Below are 10,577 nucleotides of genomic sequence, written 5' to 3' on the forward strand. Positions count from 1 at the left end.
GATTCAAGGTCGGCCAGCAGAGAGGGGGCAGGACCCTTAAAGGCGTGGGCTGGAGGTGGCTGGGGCTTCTGGGGTAACAGGAAACAGGGTCAGGGAAGGAGAAAACGAGATTGGATGGGGTGGGAGGAGCTGCCCTGGGCCCTGGGAACAAGGATCAGAGTAGAGGTTTCTGGGAGGGGCTGCTGCTAGTAGGACAGGACCATCACTGGAGGCAGAGACCACTGCCTAGGCTCCAGGCCTCACAAGGACGGAGATGATGGTGCCCGAATGTACAACCAGGTAAGTAGATGCTGTCAGACAATTCGGGCATGGTGGTCAGTCAGAGCCCTGAGCAAACGGGCCTAGAAGGACTACAGGCACAAACACACCCAGGGGCCCCTATCTGCACACTCCCTCATCCCCAAACAAGTCTGTTTGGGGGTTAGAGTCCACCCAGCACCCGTGCCTCCCCACCTAGGAGCAAGCTCTGTGCAGATCAGAAGTGTGCAGTCAGAAAGCTGACAAGGGATTGGCATGAGGCTGAGGCGTACAGGCCTCTTTACCCTTCCTCTGTGAACGGTGACGCAAGAGGGCAACAGAAGCTGCACTGACCCAGACAAATACCAAGTTTATTTCACAAACACTAGGAAGATGGGTTGAGGGTGGAGGTGGGGGACACAGGTGCGCAGCTGCACAGAGTCAGCAGCAGCAGCCTGCTCCCCGCACTGAGGACTCGGCCTGGACTGCAGTGCCTCCAAATCAACACGCAGCAAGAGGTGAGTGCAGGGAGGGCCCTGAACACCAAGCCTCTGAAAGGCTAAGGGACACAGCTCCAGCTGTCCCAGGAAAACCAGCAATAAATAAAAGTGAGGCACGGCCCCACCCACACATATCATCTAGTCACCCATCTTCACTCTGGAGGTCTGCAAAAAAAGAACAGGAGAAATCAGGCAGGGATAGAGGAATAGGTAAGGCAGTGACAAATGATAGAAGATGACATCTAGCACATGGTTGGATGGACAGACCACAAGAGATATATGACTAGGATGGACACACTGTGACAGACAAGGCAGACAGGGACAGACAACCACAGAGTTACGCTGTGGGACAGACGGAGAGAAGTGGGATATGGATAAAGCTAGTCACTAAGAATCAACTCAGTCAAGCACCCACAGTCACACTCAGACCCTCAGGCTGATCCTTAGTCACAAATTCACACACTGTCAGACAGACTAGACACACACAATTTAGACAATGGTGTCCTACTGACAGGCATGTGAGAGAGAGATACACATAGCTCCGAGAGACAGTCAAACACACCATGACAGACTGATATAGACAGACAAAATTCCATTCTAGTCTAGATCACAAATACAGACTGGAGACATGAAAAGCATGGCAGATAAAATGAGAGAACAGAAAGAGGGAGAGACTAAGTGCTATACAGATACAACACATTAGAAAGGGGGGAAAAAGAACAGGGCTGTTGTCAGTGACACCAAATCAGAGACAAAAATAGAGAGCCCCTGTAGGAGAAAACCAGAAGATGGAAATGAGGAGGTGGAAGCTGTTTGGGGGAATCTATAGTTATAGGTAGAGAAAGAGAGCACTTCAGCTTCTCCAGAAGGAGGGTAAGGCTAGGTTGGGGACAAGGACACAGAGGCTTCCCAAGGGGATTCATCACCTGAAGAATTGCGACGATGACCCCAAAGAGGCCAATGGCGCTGCCAAAGATCTCCACGATGAGAATCTTTACAAAGAGGCTGGGGTTCTGAGCATCGGCCAGGGCAGCCCCACTGCCCACGATGCCCACGCAGACTCCACAGAAGAGGTTAGACAGGCCTACGGTGAGGCCAGCCCCAAACATGGAGTAGCCTGGGAGGATAGAGAGGGGTGCAGTGAGGCTAAGCCAGGAATGGGGGAGATATGGGCTAATGGGGCCAATCACCATCCCCACTCTGCAAAGCAGAAAAAGTAGGTGAGAGAATATCAAAATGATGGCCCAAGCTGGGATGGGGGAGAGTGGAAGCAGGCATGAAGTCCCAGCATTTTGCATTCATACGCCCATCCACCCACCTGCATGGTAGTTCCGATGGCCGATGGCCTTGGGGTCTGTGGCACTGAAAGGCTGAGGGAAGAAGAAAAGTAATCAGAAACCATCCTGATGCACCCCATCCAATCTCTAAGGAATGTGTAGAACACACTGGAATGGATTCCCGCCACCACCCTGGCCTTCCATACCTCAGCCATGTTGCTAATGACAATTGCCATGATGATGCCGTAGATGGCCACAGCCTCACAGAAGATGATGCTGGTAGTGGTAGAGATTAGGGGTAAGGAGTGGAAAGGAGAAAGAAATGAGAAAGAAACCGTCCTTCCTGCCCAGTAAGTCCCCAGCAATCTTTCCCCTATAACATCCCATCCCACAAGGTGGCTTGTCAGAAACAGTATGTCAGATCAAACACACAGGCAGCGCCAACACAGCTGGTTCTGACAAAAGTCCAAGGACCCTGACACTTACCTGACCAGGTTCTTGGTCTTGATCCTGGGGGCCTTCACTCCTCCACCAATGATGGAGGAGCCGGTAATATAGATGCCCCTGGTGGAAGGATAAAAAACTGATGAGCAGAGCCCAAGCTGTCACTGCCCTCAGCATGCCTAAGACCCCAGTGACACCACCTGCCATGACTCAGCCCCTGCCCCCAGTCCCACCACCCCAATACTCACCAGGCTGCCCCAACCACAGACAGAGAGATAGCTAGGCCAATGCCCAGGTTGGACCACATGAAGGGCGAAGTCTCCGTCAGGAACCTGTTGTGGAGGCAGAGAAGAAAGCAGTTCAGCTCTAGCAGGGAAGCGGAGCACAAAATCTTAACCCCTCAAACCCCCTTCAACCCCACCACCAGTTCTGCAGGCAACAACTGACTGCGTATTTCCCAAAGGTCCATGTCCCAGGCAGGCAGTGGTGTGGGGGAGGGACTCAGACCAGAGAAAAGAGGAGAGGCTGCAGGGAAGAAGCTTCAAGGGGAATCCTCCTCCTGCCCTCCCTTACCATGCCACATCAAAGCGGAAGCCCAAATCAAAAATGGTGTAGCAGACTCCTGCAGCAGTGAGGGGAAAAAAAGGGGGTTACGGGCTGCTCGGTAGAGAGAAGTTCTTCAACCTAAAGTAGCTGCCGAGCTGAAGGGCCACCTCCCTGAAGGGGCGTCCTCAGGCTGCCCCCAGGTGACAGTACAGCTGTGTAGACAGATTCCTCTGCTTAGGCCTCCATTTTCTGCCATTCCCTCGCTAAAACCACCTCCCAGACCAAGCACCTGCGCAGGCAGGGTCGCCACCCGCAAGCCCGAATCCGAGGCGGGACCGAGGGAGCAAGCGCTCCAGCCAGGCCCCGCCAGATCCCGCCGGCCCAGTCCGTTCCGCTGTTTACCCAACAAGCTGTGGGTGGGGGAGGGCAAAGCGACTGGGGAAAGAGGAACCGGAGCAGCCGGCTTGTGACCGAGCGGGCCGGTCAGGAGCAAGAAAGGGGGGACAGCAGTGAGACGTGGGAGCGAGGGGAGACAGCGATAGTGGCAGGACGGGGGAGTGCTGCCCTCGCGGCCCCTACCCGCCCGCACCCCTCCTCAAGCAGCTGGAAATCCGGGTCTCCTTTGTCGGAGTCAAAGGCACTCGCAGGCGCAAGTCCCCAGAGCCTCGGGTGCAGAGCGCGCGGGGGGGCCAGTATTTCCCGCAGGCCACTTCCCCGCCGAGTTCCGACCCGGCCAGCTCGGCCGCGATGCTGCTCCCGCCCGCCAGGACCCGGCCTCACCCACGGCCAGCGCGCAGGCCCAGAAGGCCACGAAGACCCCGGAGTAGAGCAGTGCTAGCCCCGTCATGGCGGCGACCGCGGCGGGGGTCGGAACGGCAGGGCCGGAGCTACAAACTCGTCCCAGCGTCCGCCGTCCGCCCCGCAGTCTGTCCGCCCGCCCCGCAGCGCCACCTGACTCGCCCACGTGATGCGCCGGCACCACGTGACCCCACGCCGGTTCCCCGCGCAGCGCCGCCGCCCGTCTAGAACAAGGCGACGCTGGAACCGCAGGCGCTGGGGATTGTGGTAGTTGTAGTCACGTGTCTCGGCGGAGGCTTGGGCGCCCTCCTCTCTAGGAACTTCGACATCTGGCCGGTCCTTCTCGAGTCTCTCCACCTCGCCCTGCCAGCCCTGTTTTATTCCCGAGCCTGCTCGCGGGCCTCTAAGGCGTCCTCTCTGGCAGCCGTGCGTCCTAGCCTGTGGCAGGTGGCGCCGCGCGTGCCCTCTGCCTCACCTTGCTCACGGCGTCTCTCCGCCCCAGTGCGCCTGTTGGCGCTCGCTCCGCTGCCTGGCTAACACCTGCTGTCCTCCGAAATCGTCCTTCCGGCAAGCCTTCCCTAACCCAGTGGCAGGGAAGCGCGTTTGCTGGGCTCCCGCGATGTCCTGGTGATGCTTATTAAGCTTCAGTAAGATGTCACTACCCTGTCGAAATGCCCTGATGGCTCCCATTTCATTCAGGAGAAAAGCCAAAGTTCTCACAATAGCCTGCTAGGCTCCCCACGCCCCTCAGCTGACTTCACCTTCTAATATTCCCCCACTAACTCCCTCCTCTGGCTGCACTGCCCTCCTTGCTATTTCTTTGAACGTGCCAACCATACCGCGACCTCACTGCCCTTGCACTTGCGCTCTCTGCTTCTCCTAACTATACATGCGGCTCATCCTGTAACTTCCTTTCAGTTTTTGCTCACCTTCTTGAAAAGGCCTTCTCTGACCATTCTGTTTAATATTCCACCCCCCTTAAACGCTCCTCTGCTTCCCAGCTTTACATTTCTCACGGTACTTACTGATCACCATTTGGCATACTAAGTATTTTATTTGTCCAGCTCCCCTGGAAGAGTGGAAGCACCATGGCTTTTGTGTCGCTCACTGCTGTATTTCCAGTACCTGGCACAGAGTGTGTCCTCAGTACATATTTGTAGAACACATGATTGATGCCCACTTTGTCTGGGTTACCTTGTTAGCTTACAGCTCTGCCTCCACCATTAGACTAGGCATTCCCTGAGGGCAGGGACCACATCTCCTTTGTTCACCTTCAATACCCTCGACAATGCCACTGTGACCAGATTCTCAACAAATGTGGGGAAGAAGAGGCGAGTCTTTTCATTTCACCCCTCTCCACCTTTAGAGCCCAGCAACCCCACTTGCTTGAAGCATCCGCCATGTTGGTTCATGTTTAAGCCCAAAGGTCTTTTTCACTCCTTTTCTCCTGACAATTATTTTTTCCTCCAAAAGATCCAGCATAGGTGTTATGCCCTCTGGGAAGCCTCCTCTTAGTCCTTGTCAGGTATCTCCTGTGGGATCCAGCTGTCCCTGGGGCTTCCCTCCTCCCAGATAGAGCTGTTTCACTGTGTGCTGACTGCATATTTAACTCTCTTTCCAGGTACACTGGAAAGGAATCTGGTTAAATACAGTTAACATCTACATCCCAGGACCAGTGCAGGACCTGCAGTATTTCATGAATTAAAAAGAAACACAAAGAGAAAAGGTATCTGGTTTATTTAGGTTGCTGTGATCTCCTTGAGAAATAAGAGTCAGTATAGACCAACGCTGTCCAACAAACAGAACTTTCTGCCTTGATGGCATATCCTGTAGCTGCACCGTCCCCTCATGTGGCTGTCTGAACACTTGAATGACTAATGTGACTGAGAAACTGAGCTTTTAATCTTAATTAACGTAAATTTAAGTTTAGCCACATGTATTTAGTGGCTACTGTACTGGACAGTGCAGGTCTAGCTAGACCAGTGGTTCTCAATTGAGGGCAATTTTCCCCCACAGATAACATTTGCCAAGGTCTGGAGATATTTTTGGTTGTCACAACTGGGGGAGTGCTTCTGATGTCTAGTGGGCAGAGGCCAGGGATGCTGCTAAGCACCCTACCATACACCAGACAGGCCCCACAACAAAGAATTATCTGGCCCCAAATGTCAAGTATGAGTTTGAGAAACCCTGGTCTAGACTGTCTAGCACCTGCCTTTTGACAAGGACAGACCCTCAACTGCAGACTGGGAACTGGGATTGGCCAAAGGTCCTGGGCTGCCCTCAGGAAGACAGATGGGTCCAGAGGCCTCAGGGAAGTCCCTAAGCCCTTTATTCCATCAGCCAAACAACACGCATTACTGGGCATGTGCTGAGCTTGTGCCAGTGCCAGGACAGGACAGAGATGGATCCTATCCTGTGAAGGGCTGCCTGCTCTCCCTCCTTCCAGGGTCCTTCAAGGATCTTGGCAGGGGGATGGGAGGTTGGTGCAGGGAGCACTAAAGGTCCTAGCAGCCATTCATAAGTCCATCTATGTCTCCAGCCCCACATGGTATCAGCCGCTTCCCTCATCCTCATAGGCGATGGCAATCCCTCGTCTTCCACTCACAGCTTCTGTCACTGGCGTCTGACCCAGGCGGGGCTCCAGCCCTTGCCAGCTCCGGGAACTAAGGAATGAGGCTGTAGAGGGAGGGGGCTCAGTCTGAGTGCGCTGCATCTGGAGAAAAAGCTCAGCTGGGAGTGGAGACTTGTACATTTACCTGCAGGACTGTTCTCAGCCAGCTCCAGCTGGGGCCGTGGGGTCAGAGCCAAGCTTCCATGATCATTTGATGACTTCCAGGCAGGTGGGGGTCGGAGATCTCCAGTAATGAGTGACACGTCTGGGGTTTCCCACAGCTCTGACTCAGGTGGTGGGAGAGGCACGTGGAAGGGAGAGCCTGAAAGGGAGGAGGAAAGAAAATCCATACTCACCCCCTGACTCCGTGCCCCAGGTTTCCAGCTTAGGCAATGCCCCCACTACTCACCAGGCAATAAGTCCGCATAATGTGTGAGGTGGGGAGCCAGGCCTGGAGGTGGCCAGGCAGGGTTGCAGGCAGCTTCCAGCTCACATGGTGCTAGTATAGGCTGGAAGAAGCTACCAGAAAGCTGGGGGGCTAGAGCACCCAGAGGACAGGCTAATAGCACAAAGACATCCACCTCAGGGAAGTTGGCAAGCTTGGCAGGGGTGGGCCGCCCCAGGGCCAACACATAGCTACGCTTGCCAGCAGCCTGAGTCAGGTTCCGCAAGTGGGCCAGTGCCTCACGGTGTTGGGCTACACCCAGTGTGCCTGCCAGCAGCCCTACCACGCGGGCATCTCTGGCCCTCTCTACCAGATATCGTCTTCGTGCCCTTAGCCGTCCAGCCCGGGCACCCTCATCCTGAGTCTTCCCTGTATCTGGACAGCAGGAGGAGAAGGGTTGACCTGGTGCCCACCCCAAGAGCAGCCGACTCAGGTCTGGGTCAAGGTCCGGGTCAGGGCTGGCCTTAGAGCCCCCTACATAGAAGGCACCATACTCTTCTAGACGCCTCCCTGGGGCAAGGGGGAAGCGGCGCCCAAAACGCTCTAGGGGCATAGGCTCTGGACTCAGGGAACCCACTGGTAGGGGAAAAGCTGGGCTGGAGACTAGCAGGTCCAGGTACCGCGGGCGCAGGAGAGTAGCCAAAGCCTCTGGAAGAGAAGGAGGTAGTGTTGAGGTTGGAGCCTGGCAAAGCAGGAGCTCCCTCATCCCCAGGAGACTAAATATGACCCAGTAGGCTGGGGCCAAGCCCATATCAAGAGTTCCATGGATGGTATATGGAAATGGGGAAATTAAGGCATAAAGCAGTTGGCTCACCCTTTGTGCATACACAGGCAAAACCCCTTACCCAGGGCATGGGCACAGGCCGGCTCACTCAGCAGCACCACAGGCGCTTTGGGGTCTGGGTTCTGGGCCTCAAAGGCCTTGACACAGAGCTCCAAGGCCACAGAACGTTGACGAAGCACGAAGGCAACGGGCAGTGGGCGGGCTGGAGGGCTTAAGCAGGCAGGGCCAAAATGTATGAGAGCCTGAGCTCCAGCTTGCTCAGCACCCAGCACATCCACGCAGCAGCTGCAGGGAAGATAGCATCAGAGAAATGGGTTCTCTTCTGGAGGCGAGTTGCTGTCATCACTGGGAAATGTGGTCAGTGAATAAAATGGTTTCATTAAAGGAAGACAGTGTCAATGAAAGGAGCTAGCATCAGGAGGGGAGTCATTACCATTATCATCAAGGAGAAACACCACCATTGAAGGCAATCACTGTCATAGACGTAAAACCCCATGAGTCCCGGATCCCCAGGCCTGGCCCACCTAAGGCCAAGTTCACACCTGCCGTAGGCTGTGTCACCTAGAATGAACATCTTTGACCCTGTCGTCTCCTCCAGTCGTGCAGCCACAGCCACAGCATCTCCCAATAGCTGGTCAGGGAACTGCAAGGCAACCTATAAGCATAAACCATGGAGTCAGGGACAGCCTCTTTCCCATTGAGGGCTTCTTTAAAGCAATCTTCCAGGAGCTCCCACTCAACCTTCAAAGCCCCTGGTCCCAGAGGGGCACTCTGCCCCACGTAGTAGGTGGAAGGGAGGGATGGTCAACGCGCTGCGGACAGACTGATTCCCCCACCCTCTCGCCCTCACAAAATCCCCCAAGATCCGGATCCTCTGGGCGACCTATCCCGACAGAGGCGAGCCACCCTTCCCTAAGTCTGTCCTCACTCGTTCACACCCCAGGTCGCGGACAAATCCAGCGACTCGCTCCAGCTCGTACACTCCGTCCAGGTCCGGAAGAGGAGTGAGCAGTCCTGGCACCCCGGCCTCTCGCTGCAGCGCCGCCTCGGCAGGGCTGCTAAACATCGACTCCATGAGGCACAGCTTGGGTGGTGGGATGCAGCGGGGACCTCCCTGGGACAGCTTCGGGGCCTGAGTCCTCCAGAGCAGCCCTCAGGGGGTCAAAATCGCCTTGTGGGGGTAGGGGGAATCACAGTCGGCCTTCAGCCGGTGGGTATCCCCTTCAGCCACCCTATCTACTGTTTCTCCGCTACACGTGGGACTACCGGGGAGGTTACTTCCGGGTTTTAGAGGCGTGGCTGATAGCGATTTTGCCAATCCTAAGTCAGCACAGCTCCCGCCCTCCAATCCCCGCCACCGCCCCGCACAGAGAACCAATGTTCAGCCTGAGTCCCAGGCCAGCCGGAAGTACATCGAGGAAGGCGCGGAGCCTTGTGGGCATTGTAGTTCCCCTGGCCTCCTCTCGGGCGCTGGGAGTCCGGTTCAGCCGACCCGCGGCCATCAGGAACACCGACTTCACTGTTAAGCATTTCACGTGCACTCTATCCTCTGGGCAGTATCATTGCATAATTCTTTCATTCATTCATTTTTTTTTTTTTTTGACAAGGTCTCGCTATGTTGCTTGGACTGGAGTGCAGTGGCGCGATCTCCACAACCTTCACCTCCTGGACTGAAGCCATCCTCCCACCTCTGCCTCTTGAGTAGTTGGGGCTACAGGCGCACCACCACATCCAGCTAATTTTTGTATTTTTTGTAGAGACAGGTTTTTGCCACGTTGCTCAGACTGGTCACAAACTCCTGAACTCAAGCAATCCACTCATCTCGGCCTCCCAAAATGCTGAGAGTACAGACGTGAGCCACCGTGCCCGGCTACACTGCATAATTTTAAACTTGGTGCCGACCGGCTCGGGTTTGAATATTGTGCTTGGTCACTTGCTACTGAGTATCTTAGGAATGTCCCTATGCCCATTTCCTTATCTGAAGAATGGGGAGTTGTGACAATAGTACCTCTTAATAAGATTGTTGTTGTGAGGGTCAAATTAATTTATATACAAAACTTTACAAAGTAGTTCTTTGGATATCACATGCAGTGAAAGCATTTGCTATTTAATCAGCCAAATACTGAGCACTTACTGTACATTAGGCACTTCATTTTTAGTGTTTACAGTCTTTGGAGTAAGAATTATCCCGAGTGGTACCAAGGACATGACTGGCACATCCTCAAGTCACAGGAGATGCTCTGCACAGCTCCAGCCATCCTCAAATACTGCTGCTTCCCAGCAATACCCCCAGTGCATACCACATAGACCTCTACCCTCCAGCCCCTCACATCCCCTCCACCCCCAATGTTTACTTATATGCAAACACCCCCACATGCAACATCACTTGAAATGCCCTCCTTACATACCTGTCAGATACGGAAACTGAGGTTCAAAGAGACTACTTGTGTAATAAGACACTAATTCCGTGGCACAACCAGCATCAAACCCGGATCTATTGAACAGGGAAGGAGTGGGATGAATGTGGGAGTAACGAGTTCCCCATCACCCACAAGGAGATTGAAAGCTCAAGGGTAAAAGTGGGGAGAACTCATTCTGCTCTTCAGATCTTAGTGAGGAGAAGCCTGGGGTACCTGAGAGGCAGCCTAGGTGAAACTATAGCTGAGGAGACAGAAAGGGAGGCAACACTGCTAAGGGAGAAAAGCAAGAATAGGTCAGGAGCTGTCCCTGGTGCTGATTGATCCCTGACCATCCTGTGCTGGAGGTCCTGTGTAAGCGGGGAGCAGCGGACATACGGACAACCTTAGATCCTACTTTCCTCTTTTCTCCTCTGCGGCTGAGATATCTTCTCTCCCTCACCTCCCTGCCACCCACCCACCCCCCAATACACACACACTCAGCCCCTTTCTATAGCCCTCCTCAACCATATGCAAGT

At 54.6% G+C, this 10,577-nt stretch overlaps 2 protein-coding genes across 9 annotated transcripts; both read right to left on the reverse strand.

The window, feature by feature from the left end:
• Positions 1–587: 587 nt before the first annotated feature.
• On the reverse strand, positions 588–4,305 carry ATP6V0B (ATPase H+ transporting V0 subunit b). Of its 3 annotated transcripts, XM_016961155.4 has the most exons (8): positions 3,785–4,305; positions 3,032–3,080; positions 2,707–2,790; positions 2,501–2,578; positions 2,221–2,290; positions 2,056–2,107; positions 1,664–1,854; positions 588–902 (listed from the first exon to the last, which is right to left on the reverse strand). In XM_016961155.4, exons 1-8 carry the CDS (start codon positions 3,849–3,851, stop codon positions 876–878), a joined length of 618 nt encoding a protein of 205 aa, XP_016816644.1. In that variant the 5' UTR covers positions 3,852–4,305; the 3' UTR covers positions 588–875. The 3 variants fall into 3 exon arrangements, with proteins under 3 accessions (XP_016816644.1, XP_003308091.3, XP_016816637.1); XM_003308043.6 differs by lacking the exon at positions 3,032–3,080 and having other exon boundaries at positions 3,785–3,975; XM_016961148.4 differs by lacking the exon at positions 588–902 and having other exon boundaries at positions 1,352–1,854; positions 3,785–3,989.
• A 1,217-nt stretch (positions 4,306–5,522) lies between these two features.
• Positions 5,523–9,057, reverse strand: DPH2 (diphthamide biosynthesis 2). Of its 6 annotated transcripts, none has more exons than XM_016961015.4 (6): positions 8,571–9,057; positions 8,185–8,297; positions 7,704–7,927; positions 6,823–7,506; positions 6,559–6,735; positions 5,523–6,478 (listed from the first exon to the last, which is right to left on the reverse strand). In XM_016961015.4, exons 1-6 carry the CDS (start codon positions 8,715–8,717, stop codon positions 6,354–6,356), a joined length of 1,470 nt encoding a protein of 489 aa, XP_016816504.2. In that variant the 5' UTR covers positions 8,718–9,057; the 3' UTR covers positions 5,523–6,353. The 6 variants fall into 6 exon arrangements, with proteins under 6 accessions (XP_016816504.2, XP_016816510.2, XP_016816524.2 ...); XM_016961021.4 differs by having other exon boundaries at positions 8,623–9,052; XM_016961035.4 differs by having other exon boundaries at positions 8,076–8,297; positions 8,571–8,933.
• Between the last annotated feature and the right edge of the window lie 1,520 nt (positions 9,058–10,577).

Source organism: Pan troglodytes, chromosome 1 (assembly GCF_028858775.2).
Source record: "Pan troglodytes isolate AG18354 chromosome 1, NHGRI_mPanTro3-v2.0_pri, whole genome shotgun sequence".
NCBI lineage: Eukaryota > Metazoa > Chordata > Mammalia > Primates > Hominidae > Pan > Pan troglodytes.

Excerpts from the sequence above, each read along its gene's own strand:
- ATP6V0B (XM_016961148.4), bottom strand. The coding sequence starts at position 3,851 with ATGACGGGGCTAGCACTGCTCTACTCCGGGGTCTTCGTGGCCTTCTGG. Across the intron at positions 3,081-3,784 it reads GGCCTGCGCGCTGGCCGTGG|GAGTCTGCTACACCATTTTT; the intron begins GTGAGGCCGGGT and ends TCACTGCTGCAG. Across the intron at positions 2,579-2,706 it reads TCTGTGGTTGGGGCAGCCTG|GGGCATCTATATTACCGGCT; the intron begins GTGAGTATTGGG and ends TCCTTCCACCAG.
- DPH2 (XM_016961015.4), bottom strand. The coding sequence starts at position 8,717 with ATGGAGTCGATGTTTAGCAGCCCTGCCGAGGCGGCGCTGCAGCGAGAG. Across the intron at positions 8,298-8,570 it reads GCGACCTGGGGTGTGAACGA|GTTGCCTTGCAGTTCCCTGA; the intron begins GTGAGGACAGAC and ends TTATGCTTATAG. Across the intron at positions 6,479-6,558 it reads GGCTGAGAACAGTCCTGCAG|CCTCATTCCTTAGTTCCCGG; the intron begins GTAAATGTACAA and ends CTCCCTCTACAG.